Below are 19,220 nucleotides of genomic sequence, written 5' to 3' on the forward strand. Positions count from 1 at the left end.
ACTATAAGCTTACATCAGTATAACTATATCGCTCAGGGATGTGAAAAATCCACACCTCTGAACAACGCAGTTATACTGACCTAAGCCACTATGTAGAAAGCATCAGAGGGGTAGCCGTGTTAGTCTGAATCTGTAAAAAGCAACAGAGGGTCCTGTGGCACCTTTAAGACTAACAGAAGTATTGGGAGCATAAGCTTTCGTGGGTAAGAACCTCACTTCTTCAGATGCAGGTAATGGAAATTTCCAGAGGCGGGTATAAATCAGTGTGGAGATAACGAGGTTAGTTCAGTCAGGGAGGGTGAGGTGCCCTGCCTCTGGAAATTTCCATTACTTGCATCTGAAGAAGTGAGGTTCTTACCCATGAAAGCTTATGCTCCCAATACTTCCGTTAGTCTTAAAGGTGCCACCGGACCCTCTGTTGCTTTATGTAGACAGCAGTATGTCCACGAGAGGGCTTCTCCTGTCCATGTAGCTACAGCCTCACAGAGGCGGATTAACTACGCTGATGGAAGAAGCTGCTGCAGCATTTTAAGTGTAGATCTGCTCTTAGATAGTGTTACCTCTGCATATTCACATTCCTCTCTTGCTTTCTTTACTTCTTTAGAGTTTGGGTTAAGAATTCCTGCATTAGTGGAAAGAACTGAAGGGTGGCTGAAACCATTTCCCCTTTTATACTTTTGAAACCCTGTGTGAAGCAGGGTGACTAAAAAGAGCAAGTATGTCCAGTGAACACTACTCTCTATGTGATCCTGGAATGTGCAATGTAAACACCTAGATACTACACGTGTAAATAGCCAGAGGGAGCCAAATTAAAGAACTACAGCCACTGATATTTTCTCTTTTTCATTTAATATACCTTGCAGGAATGGAAAAGAGTAACAGAGGATATGAAAAACAGCAGGTTGCATCTCATAGGTGTCCATGAGACTGAAGCAGCTCTTATGGTCTTTTCTGTACATTTCCACTTCAGTATCTAGACACAAGTAAATTTCCAGTGCAAAGAGGATTGTTACATTTACAATGAGTGAAAAACTATTCTAGCCAGTATTTCCAGTATGTTTTTTCCTTTTTCATTCCCACTTTACCAATGTACCTTTATCAAAGGGAGACTGATCTTGTTATTAGGTCAACAGAACTAAAACGCTAGATTATAAAATAACTGAACTCGTAAGGGAAAAACACTCTTTAAAATATATAATTTTCAAAAAGATCTCACTGGTGCTGGAAAAGACGTAATCATGCAGGTGTGAATTGACAGTTAGCAAGCCATGTTTGAGAAGTGCAACTTCCTCATGTTACAAGCTGTTGCTCATTTTTGATTAAATCCTGTCTCAGTTCATGCAAGATCTTAAATTACTTGTGTCTGAAGATGAGATGATGGCCAAACATGCCCTACGAGTTGGCATACGATGCCCATTATAATGCAACCATTACCATTCAATAGTTCTTTTGGCTGAAGTGCACCACATTGCTGTATGAAGCCCAGACCACAGTAGGTCACTTTCTATGTGAAAAGATGTGTTAGTGAAGAAAGAGATGACAGCTTAAAAAAAGTTGAAGACTTTTGGACAACTTTCCAGACATCTTTAGCTACTTTAAATGCCTTCAGTTAAGAGGGTACTACTCCCTTTGGATTCTAGAGGCAGAGCTCTGCCTTGACTTCCAACAGACTGAAGTCTGCCCATAGACACTCCTCTTTCAGGCAGAAGTTTAAACATTTTCGTCAGTGGTCTGCCCCATCTCAGTGGTAAGATTGCCTGTTGCATTGAGCGCCAGGCAGAAAGTTTGATGTGATAGTCAACAGCCTTCAACTATTCAGTTTTAGATTTGTACCCTTTCCTCTTCCTCTCCATTTTCAGAGATCCCTCTCATGAGAAGATATTAAGGGAAGAAGTTATCTTCCTTCTCTAAAAAGAGGATATAGAGGTGGTCCTTTAGTAGTAAAAAGGAGAACATGTTCCTTTCCTATTATTTCTTGCTACGGAAAGAAAAGGGGTTGTGTTGACAGCATCTCTTATACCTGATCATCCATCCATTTTATGAGAAGTACCTCTGGTTTTGTGTAGGAAAAGGCCACTACCATTATGGTATCCTACCCTTTGATCTTTCTATATCACTGAATATTTTCACTGCTGAGTCTTCATTCCTCAGACAACACAAGTATCGTTGTTTCCCTGTATTTAGACTGTTGACTGATAAGAGTACCAGGAGCTCAGGGAGTGTTCTTGTTTCTAAGGAAAGCATACTGATAGTTCCAACCCTTGAGGTTTTGCCTAAGCAACGAAGCACCTGTTTTTATCTTGGCGTAAAAGATGGGATTATTCTGAGCCCTGAGTTTTCCATACCATTTGGGAGATAGTATCCTCTGGGATCCCAGCCTCTGAGACGTGTACTGTTCTTCCTGAAGATGTTAGGCTTAATAGTGTCATGCACCCATGTGACCCCACTTACTAGGGCTACATCTGAGGCCTCCACAGAAGAAAGAGTCCACTGAAGAAGAAATCCTGCAGGGTGAACTTTTTACCACTTAAACTTTTCTAGACAGGATTCCTGCCCAATGAAGACAAGTGGTCTGTACTTTTTGATACCCTCATTTTGAGCCCCACATATTCAGACCCCAGCCAGCTAGTCATCACTACAGTTGTCTCTTCAGGGGTAAGTGTTGCTGCTTTTTCTTTGCTGAACAGCACTTGCTCTGTTCGTTTATTCTCTCTTCTGAATGTATCTCCTGTAGATAAAGAATCTTCTCAGGAAAGTGCATGTATTCGGTGTAGGGGTGCTCCTGATGGTTTTAAGACTCCTGTGTTCCTTCAGGCAGTAATTTCAAACTTCCAAAGATTGAACTGGAAAATAAATAAGCAGCGCTTACTTGCCTCTCCCTTTCACCCCCTATTTTCCTCCCTCAGGTGGCTCAGTTCAAGTTCTATGCTTTAACTAGAAGTAATGGCAAGAAATTAAGAAGTATACAATCTAGGATGAATATCAGGATAAACTTCCTAGCATTGAGCATTATTAGCCTGTGGAATAGTATCTCAAGAGAAATGCTGGAAATTCTATCACTTGGGACATCTGACAGATAAACTAAACAAAGCTCTGACTAATTCTGCACTTTCCCTTGGTAAAGATTTTTTGTAATTATCTGTGTCACAGTTCAGGGCAATTACACCTGTATTTCTCCTCCATGGTTCACCCAGGGCCTGCACTCTAGGCTCCTGGCTCTTCAGCTGTCATCTCTCTTGGGCAGAGACCCACATTTCTCTCCCTCCTGACCATTGCATTTTGAGGCTGCACAGTTCCCTACCCACACTGTGATGTTTCCAGCAAGCCAGAGTACCTACACAAACCAATGTCTGTGCTTTGCTTTTTCTCCGAAGGCTATGAATAACTAATAACTAAGGCAATTACAAGTTACCCCACAGTTCTTAATAAGCAATCACATTTATTCTTAAGTGAAAGCATTACAGAGAAAACATATTAAAAATGACAAAAGTACCTACAAACATGCTAATAAGCTTACCAGAGATCATCCCCCTACTTCACCAAGGGCTCTGGTAGGAGTCGGCCCTTTAAACCAAGATCACAAGTTCATAACAGCCTCAGCTTAGAACTAACACACCCATGGATAAATTAGTTTTTCCTTTATATAGCTTGAGCCCTTGATCTTGAGTCTCCAGGAACAGGTAATCAGCAGATAATGGTCCTCTCCCCAGGGCATATCTTCAAAAGGCTAGGTTTTTGCATAAGCAGAGATGGGGAATTTGCATTCACCTCCCTGTAGAGGTTTCCCAGGCAAACTTGTTACTGTTTGTCCCAAAAGTCCACTCTTGTCTGGCACATTATTCAATGCCTCCTTTGAAGTTCATAACTCTTCCCAGGGTTCACATCGCATCTCCCTGCTGGAGAGATTACATACAATCCTGGCCCACAATAATACATAACCTTTGCATTTGATACAATGGGCTGCAAAGATACTTAAACTTCATTCATTAAGGTTTTTGAAGGATGTTGCAGGTAATTGTCAGATCTGTCACAATCAGCACCAGATGATTAAAACCACACTAGAGATACACCTTAGTTAGATGTTTCAATTAAAATTATCAACTGTGAAATAGTGAGAAATTTTGGTATATAATTTGACATGGAAATTTATAGTTAAAGCAGTTTACACCTTGTTGTCTTCTGCAGACTCAGGAAGAGAGCACAGAATCAATTCACATTTGGAAAGTTTTCTTTTCAGCCATAAAGGCTAAAACATATGATCTGATCTTCAGACGTGTTGAGTACTCACAACTGAGTCAGTGAGAGCTGTAGGTGCTCAGCCCTTCTGAAAAAAAATAGGTATCTTACCAAAAAAAAAAAAAGGCTTAAATTCTGCAAAAATTTGTTTGGGCATCAAATAATCTGCAGCAGGAGGAGACTGAGAGCTGTGAGCAGCAAATCTTTGCAGATCAACATGCATTTTAGCTGTCTGGCCACCAGGGGCACACTGTTGTAGCTGCATACTGTTTTTGCTCAGCCAGACATTTTTTCTTGACTGTGAAGTTGTTCTAGCGAGTTGTTCCTGTGAAGCAAAGCACTATAATAGACGCTGCTCATTGTCTCTTGTCTGGGCTGTTTTCCACCGCAACCAGCTAGAACAAGAGTTGGCTGCCATCTTCAGGACCTCGTTTCCCTAACTGCTTCTATCCAGCTTTACATTTTCAGATCAACTTCTCCCAGCTCTTCCTCCTGCAGAGCCACCGCCTGGTTCTGTAGCACGGCCTACTTCTGGGAAGGAGCACATAGTATTAACATTCCAGTGGTCCCCTTTTTTATGTGTCTCCTGACTTAAGATGAGGAGGACTTGGTTAACAAATTTCCCTATCTGGGAGACTTCTATGCTCCAGAGTTTGAAGGTGAGCCACTGTCTTACACTGAAAGTTTAAAGACGTTGCTAGTACACTCACTTCCTTGGGAGGTAAGCTCCCTAGGCTGGAGTATCAAATGAATATTTTTGTAGGTATATTGAATGGAAAATGTTGGCATTCTCATTCCATAAGGAATTCAAAGACATAATATTTCAGTATGTTCACATACTGATGGATCTGTGGCTCTCACTGGGGTTGATTCTCTCAGGTATTTTGTCTCTGGAGGAATTAAATAAAGAAAAAGCAACTGAATGGAACATTGCTTTCCCTGACTTCGAAATCATCTCTCTACATTAGCTCTCTGGCTGCTAACCAATATTACTGACAAGAGAGGGATCACTGGGAGGTTTTCACCTTCCTCTGCATCATGAAGCACACATCACTTGCTGGTTTAAACTAGAGTAAATGGCGGATTCTCTGTAATGTGAAGTCTTTAAATCATGATTTGAGGACTTTAGTAATTCAACCAGAGGTATTACAGGAGTGAGGGGGTGAGGTTCTGTGGCTTGTTATGTGCAGGAGGCCAGATTAGATGTTCAGAATGGTCCCTTCTGGCCTTGAAGTCTATGAGTCTATGATTTAGTTCTTCTCAAGGCATGAGACATTTCTTGAATGGCATTTAAGATTGCTTCTCACCCATTCCTTCTTTTCTGTTCTGTCCAGTCAGATGTTTATTGAACTTGCTTCTGATTAACTAAATCAGGAGCATGAGATTTTTAATGAGTTACGCAATAATAAAAAGTTTGCTGCTTTCTCTGTGCTATCTCTTTGATTGAGTATGCCTAGCAACATGGTCAAATGGTCTGACTACTGTGAGGAGATGCAATATCTGGCTTTTGGCTGGAATTCAGACTTTACAGCTAAATACAGCTTTGCTTTATAAAGGGGGACAAGATGTTAAATAAGGTTGTAAGAGTGTCAAGATGGGTGAGGTTGTATCTTTTATTGGACGAAATTCTGCTGGTGAGAGACAAGCTTTCGAGCTTACACAGAGTTCTTCTTCCGTCATCTTCAAGACCTGAAGAAGAGTTCTGTATAAACTTGAAAGCTTGTCTCTCTCACCAGCAGAATTTGGTCCAATAAAAGATACTGCCTTACCCACTTTGTCTCTCTAATATCCTGGGACCACCACAGCTACAACAACACTGCTTGCAACAGTGTTAAGAGTGTGACAGATATTGCAATCCCATGCAATATCTTTAAGGACCATATTCTATTAAGTTTGTGTATCGCTGTGGCTAGGGATTGCATGCAACTCCACTGGGGAGGATTCCCACACTTCTCCAGGAACCAAAAACAGTGGGAGGCGATTAAGGCAAATCACTCAGATTGTAACCGCTCCCAAGAGTTACCAACACCTGGGGAGGCTCCCATATACTGGTTTAAACTGGATTGTCCAGAGACCATAAAACAGTGGTGGGCAACCTGTTGCCCATCAGAGTAATCCGCTGGTGGGCCGTGAGACAGTTTGTTTACATTGACTCTCTGCAGGCACGGCCGCCCGCAGCTCCCAGTGGCCGCGGTTTGCTGTTCCTGGCCAATGGGAGCTGCGGGAAGCGGCAGCCAGCACGTCTCTGTGGACCACGCTGCTTCCCGCAGATCCCATTGCCCAGAAACGGTGAACTGCGGCAACTGGGAGCTGTGGGCGGCTGTGCCTGTGGATGATCAATGTAAACAAACTGTCTCGCGGCCCGCCAGCGGATTACCCTGACCAGCTGCAGGCTGCCCACCACTGCCATGAGACAAAGAAATGACTTTTGGATAAAAGTCTGGATTAACCCTGATTCAGGCCTTCTTTCTGATTCAGAAAATGGAGAGGGCCTTCTGTCCAAGGGCGACTCCAAACCTTGCAGAAGGGTTCGAAAGACTTTGGCCTAGTAGCATGGGTGACCCCTGGGATATTTAGTGTGTATTTAAATCTGTTTATTGTTTTTATTATGTTTTCTCTCTAATGCTTTTATTTTAAGAATAAATGTGCTTGCGTAGAAAGAGCTGTGTGATAACTTGTAACTACTGACAATACGCTGTTCACAGACCTTGGAGACAAAGCAAAGCTGCTGGCCTTTAGGCAAATTGGCTTGCTGGGGATATCACAGTGTAAGTCAGGGAGTTGTTTAGCCTTACAACCTCCTGATCAGAAGGAAGTTGGACAAGGATTCCTGCCCAAAGATGTGATGGCTGGAGACCTGAGACCTCACTGGGAACTTTTGGAGTGGACTATGGAGGAGGGAATACAGGTGTAGTTACCCTGAAACTGTGACAAAGATAACTACTTATCTTTTCTCCAATCATTGTGTTTCTCAAATGTCTGCCCTTGGAGACTAATGAATCCTGTTGGTCTGTAGGAATATAAAGAATAATGGTAACCAGCCACTGGGCCAGTGTATTAAAAGCCTACTGGACCGTTATACTCTTTTTACTTTGACTATTGAAGCATTGCTATTTAGGTATCCCCCTTCCTCTGCATCCTCACAGAGAGGACCTATGACAAATTCATCAATAAGAAAGGAGGCTTATGAGCTAGTAGCAGGTTTTTTCCCAGTCGATTGTAACATAGATTTGTTATATATACCTCATGCCATTTCTGTGGTGAGTGGAAAGTTACAAGAAGTCCTATGTAATGTTTAGTATCAGGTGACAAGATCACCTGACTCTGTAGTATCACAACATCCATGAGTCAGTGGCAGTATGGACTGTCCACAGGAAGGCCAAGCCTTTTCCCAGTCCATTGTCCTCACTGATGGACCATTCGCCCTGTCTGGCTTTTCCATTGTTGTACCTGAAGTGTTAGCAGTGGGCGTCACGCGAAGTAGCATAGTTGAAATACAGATACATAGTCAATATTCCTGACTTCAGTTACAGAAATGATACAGGCATACAAATTGGATAATCACATTCAGTAAATTATAAACTTTCCAATGATACCATACAAGACCCATCTTGCATAAAGTATATCTCAGTCATGTAATATTCATATCATAAGCATATTTGCATAAAGAATATGGAGTGAAGCATCACACCCATTATTGATCAGAATTGATTATGTCATTTTTTGTGAAAGAAAGCTGGCTGGTGACCTACAGCAGGCAGTGGTTAGATTCTTACGCAAGAAACTATCTGTTTGACAGGAACAATCTTACCACTTTAAAGATGACTTAATTGACACCTATATTCTTTTAGATTCCTGGATTTGTCTGGCTTTAGACCTGGGGAACAGATTGAAACAACACTTGTTGCTTTGGTTGGTGATCTTCTGGCAGTGATCAGAGGTCATAGTACTTACAATTTAATAAAATTGTATAAGTTTTGATAAGGCTATCTTGAGTTACTGTTAACTTATCTGTGGGAGCTGATAGAGGTGAATGGGATTGTTGTACAGAGGATCTGTTTATTCATATAGGGAAGACTTAGAGGATTGTGGCAATTGCATGTCCTCTCCTAGTGAAGGTCCCACAGCATTCCATCCTGTCACCCTCATGTATGTAAGGCTGTTGAAGAAAGGCATTTTGAACTGCAGTATTATCATTAAGTTGATGAAAATGAACTCTGTGTCTCCACATCAAACCTGGAATATTCGGTTGTTCTATCTTCTCAGTGCTTGACTTAAATTCAATACAGAAAAAAATGAAGCTGGTGTTGCTCGGTAGAGAAAAGTACATTTGAAAAGAAAGGGAACTGTACCTACTCCCTTGATTGAAAAGGTACTGTCACAATTTTTCTCAGTTGTTTGTGATCTTGGGATTTCATTAAATTGATCATTTGTTTCTTGAGTCCAGACTAGACCAACTTTTTCCTTCTGATGCAGATCTCAACACAGTTATCTATTCTTTTGTCACTATACTCTTAAGACTTTTGTCACATATAGTCTTAAGACCGACTTTGAAGAATATAGATAACATTCAGCTAGTCAGCGTGCAACTTAATTGGGGGAAGTCAGTCGGCATACAGCCTGACTGGGGCAAGTCATCATGACAAGTGGTTCAGAATTCTTTCTGGAGTGCAGTTCAAGCAAGGAATACCATCTATAAAGCCATGAGTGGTTCGGGAGCTGACTGTTGCAGAGAGAGCCTCTTCCCCCTTGCACTGTTGCAGAAATTGTGTCTTATCAAAATACCTTTGTTTTCTGTCCCTGTGGTTTAATTCCTGGGTATGGGCACAGAGCAGTTTTGGTGGAAGGCCCTTTGTTCTTGATTTCACTCCAGGAGTCAGAGCCCCCCCTTTTTTGGGGGGTGGGGGGTTTATTGGTTGGAGGGCAGATACTATGTAAGATATATTTTAAAAATTTGGGCCTGTGCCCAGGATATTTATCTCATGAAGAGTGGAACTGGTAGAGGTAGGAATGGGTTTGATTTATGCCAGTTGTTGACAGTTGGTTGTTTTAATTTTTGCATTAGATTTCCAGATACCAGTTGGTAGAGTACAATATAAAAAAGAAAACAGTCATAAAAATCTTCTCTCTGCTGAAGGCCAAAGTGCTTTCAACACCTAAAGTCTTTGAGTCATAGGTGAGGGATTTAGGAGAGCATTTCTGTGCCTTTTTTTTTAATCCTTGTTCAAGAGGAGTTCCACTTTTCATAATCAGTTCAGAACTGGGAAGCAGGAGACCTCCAAAACTCCTTTTCCCTATGGCAGTGCCACTACCCTTGGGAAGTATTCCTTTTGAATGGATGCAGGCCCAAGCATCAGAGTAGTGACTGTGTGTAGTCCTTACCACACCTTCTCCTCTCTTTCACGTTGACCCAGAAGTAGGACACAATCTGGTTCTAAATATACAGAAAATGAGTGCCCGTGTGGCGTTGAGTGCCCTTGATGCCCGTTGATGGTCATTGGCATTTGAGGGTGCCGAGCACCTCAGTGGATCAGATCTCATGATACTACATGATGCAACATTTCCTTTCCTCTGCTTGCCTGGGACAGTGTGAAATGCATTGTAACATTGCACTATTCAGTGTTTTTAAAACTGTGTTTTTCAGATTGCTGAATTGCCACTGCTGTTCATCAGCCTTCAGTAATTGGCAGTCTAGGCAAGCCTTGAAATTCAGATGTCATAGGCAGCATCACTCGTCATTGACGTAAGGATTGCATGGCTTGCCAAGACTACTTCCATTAGTATCAGTACACAAGTAACCTAATAAGCAAGTCAAAATGTTCTGGTATTTTAGTTAATGCAGAAGGCTGCAATTTTGGAACACAGTCAACAATTTAGAATGAAAGAAAATAAATCCAATGTTACTTTTACGGGATTATTTATACTTTGTTTTAAAGAGATGCACAGTATCAGAATGGAAACGTGATTCTTAATCTCAAAGTTACAGAGACAAAACTCAATTAAAAAAAATGACAGAAGTAAATCTGATGTGTTGAAATCACTTTTTGTTAAGGTTCTGCAAATGTTAAAAGAAAAAGTCACTCAAATGTAATAATTGTCATGTAATTCTAGCTTAATGTGTAAATTATGTTTTTTCTATTTATGTAGTTCTTTCTGTAAACAAGAACAGATTTCTTTTAGTTTGATCCAGCTTTAAATGTGCTTGTTTTCACCCAGAACATAATATCATGTATGAACTCATTAAAGCAAAATCATTTTTCCCTGTGAAATTTTAAATAAGCTTTACTCTGGTGGAGTTTTGGATACGTTTTCTTGTGTGATTATAAGATGGCATAAAATGGACTCTTAAATATACTTGTAATTGCTATTATATATAATTGGCCTTTAAGTTTACAAGGAAAGCCTGCTCTAGAAGCGTTTTTATTTCAATATTCTAGTTAAGGTGCAGATCATATTCTGAGTTCATATTGAGTTTCCATCTTTTAGACTGGCTGGCTCTTGGGCTCAAAATGTCAGCATCTTAATGACAATACGAGTGTATGTGTTATAGAGTGGAGAAAGCTTTGGGTGTCTTTGATGCTTGTTTTTAGAAGCCTTTTTCAGGCTAGGATGATTTCCTTTTGGGAGTTGTAAGAAGCCCTCTACTTTTAGCTTTCCCGATAGAGTCTGTTCAGATTCCTATTGACAATTTAACAGTTATGTAATAAATATATTAAAAGGAGTTGACCAGATCCTGTCTACTTTACTTATAAAACTTCCTTCTTCAGGTATGGTTGATTCAGCACCCAGGCTTTTTGATGGTACTGCATGTTTTATTTACTACACTTCCTAGTAAATAAATAACAAGAAGATAACATTTTCCTCTGATAGACCTTTTGTCTTAACAAATGACCTTTTGCCAGCAGAGTTTTCCCACAGAAAAATTGCTCAGGGATCACTAATCAAAATCTTCAGGGATCATTAATCAAAGACCTTTCAACAGTCGGAATTTTTTTCTTCTCTATTCTGAATGTCTCGGATACTTTGGAAAATGAGACAGAATGCAATTATCATAATCTTTTAGCTCCATTTTGGCCTGTTTACATCTTGTATTTCAATATTCTGCTCCTGTCAGTGTGTCCTCTCCACCGTCTCCTGTTCATTGATCTATTGTTTTAGAGTAGTCCAGCTTTGGGATGTGACCACTCTCCACCAGATATATCTTTGGGATGCTAACCAAGGCAGGACTGAAAACAACAGTCTTGGAGAATGATGAATTCTTGTAACCTTGAACACAAGCAAATTGTTTTTTTCCAGTTCACACTGAAGAGCTGAAAAAGATGGACTGTTTCTTCTCTTCTTCTACAAATCCTATGGAATTGTCTTTGTTCTTTTCTTCTATATCATCTATTCTTGTGTCCAGGACTAGGCATGATTTGCCAGAGACAGATTCAGATCTATTACAGTGATCTTAAAAATCTTCCCTTTGCTTCATGACAGTTTCCAGTCTTGTTTACCTCTCCATAGGACAATATTTCCATCACTTCAATATCTCTGGCAGCTGGATGATTATAGGCATTTCTAAGAGTTTTTTTTTTTATCTAGACTGGCATATGGTCTAAATTTAGAAGTGTCATAATACCACAAGATGTCTCACAAAGTTTGGTTTTAGAGACCCAGAAAAGAGAGAAAATTGCACTGTCAATTATTTAAAGTTTACTGGAGCCTTTTAAAGGGGGTTTGACTACCTGTTGGCAAACAAACTAATAAAATTTAACATGTCCCACTATAGGGATTAGAATATTTCTTCTCCCAACCAATATCTGGATCTCTGATAGTCTCTGGTGGAGTAGTAAAGCCTAAGGGTGGAAGATTTTGTTGTAGAATACTATAAGAAAAAGAGGCCAGAACGATTGCTAATCTGGGTAAGAAACCATATTCCTCCACCATGTCAGCCTTGAGGATTGAAAATCATCAGTTGTGGTGTATAGTTGTTTATATTGCAGTAGTGTTGAGAGGCACTGGCCCCATTGTGCTCAGTATTGTATGAACATAATACAGATATAGTCCTTGCTTTGAAGAGTTTACAATCCAAGCATTGCTTTAGTGATACAACTATTTTATCATGGGGAAAAAAATTGTCCTCTATATTAGAACATCTTCCTGAAGAATACAAGTAGAAAGCCAAAGATTGGATAAAAGAAGACCAAAGGATTTCATACCACTGATTGAGAGTATCCTGTCATGATTGGATTTGTTCACCCCATACAGATACTTCTCGTTGAGATCTCTGTGACTCTGTCCTAAAGTACAAGCCAGGAATAGAAGATTTAGTCTTTGAAAGCTTGGAGATCTTTAATAAAAAACAGACAGGTCTTTGAAAAATTAAGACAAAAGGTCAAGATTTTAAAAAGTGACAAGTGTTTTTTTTGGTCACCAACTTGAGACAGCTTAAAGGTATGTAATTAGCACAAATAGTAATAATTTTGTCCTAGTAATAAGTAGCATAATGTGTATTTTTTCTTGCAGTTTGGCTCAAAATTTTATCATTTAACTTATCTGTGTTATTGCTTTTTGAAGAATCTGTTGAAATCTACAGAGCACTTTATTTAAACATGATTATCATAATTCTTGCAGGTTTCTGTAGCTGGATCAAGTGCTGGAAGGGGATCTCCAGCTGTAACTCTAGTACAGTTGCCTTCTGGTCAAACTGTACACGTCCAGGGAGTGATTCAAGCCACACAGCCATCAGTGATTCAGTCACCACCAATGCAGGCTGTTCAGGTTAGCTGTCTTTTATATTTTTTGCTGTAGTTATTAATTATTTTAAGCTTGTGGTTTCTCCTCCTTCCCCCATTTTGAAACCTCCACCTTGGATCTTCAACTTTCCATCTTCTTTCTCACCAGTGGATAGAAGACCCACTTCTGCCAAGATGCTCATGGGTAATGGCCAACTGATAATAGCTAGGCAGGTGGTGTGTAGAGATTCATTAATATTTCTTGTTTATCTTTTAAAGAAATGATGCCTTGAACCCTCAATTTGTGCAATAGCAAACTTGTATAATCACATGGCCCTATTTTAATGACTCTTCCACTTCGTTTTCTCATTTGGTTGTTCTGCTCCTTCCACATCTTGTCTCAAATGGGATTATTAACTCTTCAGTGCATGGATTATCTCTTCAGTGTATTAGCAGAAAGTCTAGAATAATGGGGCCCCTATACTGATGAGAGTATCTGGGAGCAATACAAATAAAAGTATTATAAATACGGCTTCTCTTCTTATTGTTTATTCTTAGCAGCATCCATTATTGCATCTGGGTTTGCTTTACGTGATAAAGATAAAAATTAAAAATGGCTACAAAAGAAGTAGCATATATTTGGCAAACCTTCACAAACCTGATCTTGCTTAAGTTAGAGGACGGGGACCAGTGTACTAAGCTTCTCATAAGTGAAAAGACTGGACAAAAATATCTTACGACTACTCTGAAAACAACCAGATTTAGGAGTATTTGCTGTGAGTAGCAATACCTTGCCTAATCCTATCCTGAGCTCCCTCAAATTTTACTCTTGACACAGACAGCAGAAGTGTTCCTTCCAAAGAGAGATGGTCTCTTAGATAACTGGAATCTACTTCTCACTTGCTATCATCACCATTCTTCAACTCAGTTTAGTTCGGAACACACATACAAAAATAAAATATTTGCCCCATGGCTTGAAGTCACCCAGCAAGAGAAACATTTCCCCTGGGTTTCTCACCAACCATCTCTTTTATTAGGGGAATAGGAACCAGCTGCTCTCCCATAGCGGGTATTGGGCCAACTACAGCTGCCCTGTCTTCTCCCACAATCAGGGCGTAAGGAAGGAAGCACTTGTGCCCAGTTAACCCTGGCTGGTTGCTTCCTTTTTTCCCTTACCTTTGGGAATATGGTTATTAAAGGGAGATAGGGTGTTTCTGTCCTTACAGGGTTCCAAAAGCCCTAATGGGCCGGTATACCCCATTACATGGGCAATTATAGATTTCATCAGATCCTTAAAGTATTCTCCCCATCCAATCAGCAGCACCTCTTTATTAAGCTGGCTTTCACCCAAGACCCTATTTCTACTAGACACTGGGACACTGAGGAAATGGTATAATCTGGGTTTCACGAAAAGAAGCTTAATGTCATCGGCATATTGATGACATGGTGCCTGTACCGGCAACAGTCTCCTGCCCCCTTCTGCCCCATGGCTTCACAAGAGTTTGAACAAGAAGGGTGACAAAGACTGAGTATTTTGGGACAGTGAAAAAGCTGTTGCCCAAAATTAGGGATCATAACTGCTCTGCATTGTGGCGAATGTTTTGCATTTCAGCTCATTCTTTGAAGTTCCTTTCTTTTTTCCACCCAGTCCCCTCTGCATTTTGCCAGGTGTCTACAGCAGATTCATAGGAGGGAGGAAAAAAGAGGGGCTGAAGGGCCTTTACCCACCCTGCCCTTGAACTTTTACTTGGCCTTGTAGTTAAACACCAGTCTAGAGCTGTGAGCTGGAGTAGAGCTGGGAAGGAATGGAGATGGTGAAAGCTTGTAGAACCAGCAGCTCTGGCTGCTCTCTAATGAAGTCTTTCTCTCTGGTAATCCCTCACCAACAGCAAGTGTTAAGTATTTTTATCATATCATTAAAAATATCCATAGGTACAGAACTCATTGCAGCAGACAAATTGTATATCCCTTTCATTGGTTTAACCCCCAATTATATGTACAGATAGCCAAGAAATGACATGTATTGCTTTTGGCCACTTTCTCCACATATGCTACATTCTTAAGGCTAGATCTGCTAGTGCAGGGGTTCTCAACCTTTTTCTTTCTGAATTCCCCCCCCCCCCCATGATATAAAAACTCCAAGGCACACCTGTGCCACAGCAACTGATTTTCTGCATATAAAAGCCTGGGCCGGCATTAGGGGATAGCAAGCGGGGCAATTGCCTGGGGCCCATGCCAAAGAGGCCCCCGCAAAGCCAAGTTGCTCATGCTTCGGCTTCAGCCCCGGGTAGGCAGGGCTCAGGGACCTGGGCTTCAGCCCCATTCGGTGGGGCTCCAGTTTTCTGCCCTGAGCCCCAGTGAGTCTAACTCTGGCCCTGCATGGCGGACCAGCTGAAACCTGCTTGCGGCCCCCCAGGGAGCCCTGGACCCCTGGTTGAGAACCACTGTCGTAATGTATCTCAGCAGTGCACATCAGATAAAGGGGCCTCAAGGAGACCACTCTGCCCGACATTTAGGATGACCAGACAGCAAGTGTGAAAAATCGGGATGGGATGTGGGGTAATAGGAGCCTATATAAGAAAAAGACCCAAAGATTGGGACTGTCCCTATAAAATCGGGACATCTGGTCACCCTACTGACATTATTGCTGGATAGCATCATGTTTCTGCCCTGCCCCTTGGACCTCTAACATGCCTCCAGCCTGCCTTGGAGTGACCCTATGCCTAGGCTAGGGGAATCTTTAAGGCAACTTTAAGTCCCCTTTGCCAACCTTCATAATTTCTGTAAGAGAAATGAACAGAACCTCCACAAATTGATTCTGCTCATCCCAGCAGGGTTTTGCAGTCTAGTTTAAAATTAGGTTTGTTCACAGTTGCAGAAATACCTCTCATTATGTTTTTGAAATATTTGGATGCTTCATTTTACTGTATATGTCCCACACTATCCTAGCAAGCGCCAGACTGTGCAAAATGGTTTTGAGCAGAAATGGAATTGCAGTTAAATCAGTAAAGGAAAAGAGCCGTTAGGTTTCTTTGTTTACAGTAACCTGTAGGTCTTTGAAGTCATAGCCTCTGACTGTTTATACTCTTGGGATGAGGTGCCCTAATGCCACAAGTTTTCAGAATCTTCCAGGAATTCATGCCCTTTCAGATCCACGCAAGTTCTGCTTTGTGCCCCGAGTGTTTAGGGCCCTAGGTTATGTGAGACAGGTACAGCAATCATCCGAGTTCAATCTTTTCTGATGTTAGCTCCAGATGTAGGAACCTTTACTGTGTCCAAGTCTGACTCTGTCAGACTTCCAGCTCACTTTTGTTGAATCAAGTTAATATTTAGGTAGTTTAAAAATAGTCTAATCTACAAAAACTGTAGTTTTTGGTTTTCTCTGTGTGAATATGCTATTTTCCATATAACTAATATAACTGCACAGTTCCACTTTTGTACATATCCTACACAACTGTGGACTGAGCAGTTAAATGAATCATGTAAATAGTGTTTTGCCTTACTCGGTTAATCGCAGTTTCAGTTTTGCACAAAATAATATCTGCTGGTATAGATTGTGGTTTAGCTGTGCAGTTTTTTGCTTTTAAAATACCCAAACCTGAAATTAATATGTAAAAAATTATGCTAATACAACTCTAAGAAAATGTGAAAATGTAAACTCACAAAAGTCAAGAAAGTTCTAAAGTTAAAGTCTGCACACTAATACTAACCTAACCCCAGTGCACATGTGGTATGTAGTATTTTAGATGATCATTTATGTTGTTAAATGTATTCCTTAATTTCTGGATGCTAACTTAATTTCTGTGGTTGTGGTGAGGTTACTACAGCAAATTTAACGTTTGCATTTAATGTATATTGTGCATTATCATTGAAGTTAAAATTAAAGTTGTGTTAGTATAACATTTTGCATTTAGTAGTTAGTTTGACTTTGGTATTAAGTTGAAATTGATTAATGCTGTAATTGCAATTTAAGAAATGGTTATATTTTACTAGTTGATAGCAATCTACATTTTTGAATGGATGTGATTAACAACATGGATGTATACAGTAAACTTATTCACCTCTGACAGTTCTTTTTGCCTAAAATTAGAAATATAGAATTTGGATTACCTTTATTTCTCCAAACTGGAGATCACCGGACAGAAAAAAATTAATGTAGGTTTCAAATTGGTGTCCACATGATGATCTATGATGGAAATGTCAGAATTCAAATTTGGGTATACTCCTATAGTTTATAATGAATGAATGTACAAAATTTCAAGGTTCCACCACACTCAACATGGAAATTATTTACATGTAAGGCTCTGTGTCTGTCACGGAGGTCACGGAAGTCACAGATTCTGTGATTTTCTGTGACCTCCATGACTTCTGCAGGGGCCAGTGTGGCTGACCCCAAGGCCGCCCAAGCATCTGGCCCCTGGGACAGCCACACCAGCCATTGCTCCGGCGGCCCCTGGCAGTGGTCCCTAGCCGGCTGGCTGGAGCAGCCCCTGCTCAGTAGCCCTTGGCAGAGTGAGGCTACAGCTACACTAAAAGCTAGCAATGTGATTCCTCTTTCCATGTATTCACTCTTGTGCTAGCTCTCACCAACCTAGAGTGAGTATAAATGCAGTGTGGCTGTGGTAGCATGTGTGGTGGCAACTGAGGCACAGCCTAGATGTGCTGAATATGTATCCACAGCTAAACTGTGTCTCCATTGCCACTATGTGTGTTACTGTGGCTATGCTGTTGTTTATACTCATACTTGCTCAATCAGAGCTAGTGCAAGTATGTGTGCATGAGCAGGGAATCACAGCCTAGCTCATAGTGTAGACGTAGCCTACAAGTCAGTCACCCTTGTGATGGGTTGCCCCCAGCCCTGGGGTGCCATCTGATACACTGGGGTACCACTGAGTCCATCTGTTCCATCAGCCTGGGCTCGCTTACACTGTCCTGCTGAACCAGGCCATCAAGCCTTCTCCAGCACACACATAGGTAGGGACACACCCAGCTGCAGAAAAACACAGACACTGAAATCAACACTGCTGTCAAGGCTGCTTCCCCACTTTGAACTTTAGGGTACAAATGTGGGGCCTGCATGAAAACTTCTAAGCTTAACTACCAGCTTAGATCTGGTCCGCTGCCACCACTCCCAAAATGCTAATTCCCTTCCCTGGGTAGCCTTGAGAGACTCTTCACCAATTCCCTGGTGAATACAGATCCAAACCCCTTTGATCTTAAAACAAGGAGAAATTAACCATCCCCCTCCTTTCTCCCACCAACTCCTGGTGGATCAGGTAAAAAGGTAAAAATCATCTCTGTAAAATCAGGATGGAAAATAACTTTACAGAGTAATCAAATTTAAAGAGCCCAGAGGAATCCCCTCTAGCCTTAGGTTCAAAGTTACAGCAAACAGAGATAAACACTCTAGCAAAAGGTACATTTACAAGTTGAGAAAACAAAGATAAAAACTAACACGCCTTGCCTGGCTGTTTACTTACAAGTTTGAAATATGAGAGACTTGTTCAGAAAGATTTGGAGAACCTGGATTGATGTCTGGTCCCTCTTAGTCCCAAGAGCGAACAACCCCCAAAACAAAAAGCACAAACAAAAGCCTTCCCCGCACCAAGATTTGAAAGTATCTTGTCCCCTTATTGGTCCTTTGGGTCAGATGTCAGCCAGGTTACCTGAGCTTCTTAACCCTTTACAGGTAAAAGGATTTTGGAGTCTCTGGCCAGGAGGGATTTTATAGTATTGTACACAGGAGGGCTGTTACCCTTCCCTTTATAGTTATGACAACTGCATGGAAAGGCTTCAGCTAAGGAATTGCCCAGCATTCAAGTGCACACCTCCTCTGGAGTGTAAACCCAAAATTTTATTGTCTTGCACTGCACAGAGAACTGGGCAGCGTAAGCTCATGAAATTTGCTCCCTCCCTCAATGTGGAGGAAGATATGCATAGTTTTTTGCCCCCCAGTTATAAATTGCACAAACTAGTTTTAGAGAAAACAAAACAAGGTTCTTAACTACAGAGGATAGAAGCTCAGTGCTTCTCCCCCTCTCTGTCTTTGTTTTTTAGATGTTTCCAGCAGTCATCCTGAGCGGTGATTCAGTGAAGAACAACTGCTCATTATGTTACTTCCCTGACTTAAATAGGTTTTACATATGCTGGGAATCCTTTGTTTTCCAGTGTGGTTCCTCCGTCCCTCCCCCAGTGGAAAAATACTGGTGTTCTATCATGGAGTCCAGTACCAGGTGACATAATCACATGACCTTGCAGTGTCAAAGC

The 19,220-nt window shown here is 41.1% G+C and overlaps 1 protein-coding gene across 2 annotated transcripts in view; it reads left to right on the forward strand.

The window, feature by feature from the left end:
- CREM (cAMP responsive element modulator) overlaps positions 1 to 19,220 on the forward strand; it is a 61,354-nt gene that overhangs the window by 6,994 nt on the left and 35,140 nt on the right. For both annotated transcript variants that reach the window (XM_054020960.1, XM_054020959.1), the window contains exon 2: positions 12,853 to 12,999. In XM_054020960.1, the coding sequence (XP_053876935.1) occupies positions 12,853 to 12,999 (147 nt within the window). The remainder of the gene's footprint in view (positions 1 to 12,852; positions 13,000 to 19,220) is intronic.

Source organism: Malaclemys terrapin, chromosome 2 (genome assembly GCF_027887155.1).
Source record: "Malaclemys terrapin pileata isolate rMalTer1 chromosome 2, rMalTer1.hap1, whole genome shotgun sequence".
Classification (NCBI taxonomy): Eukaryota; Metazoa; Chordata; order Testudines; family Emydidae; genus Malaclemys; species Malaclemys terrapin.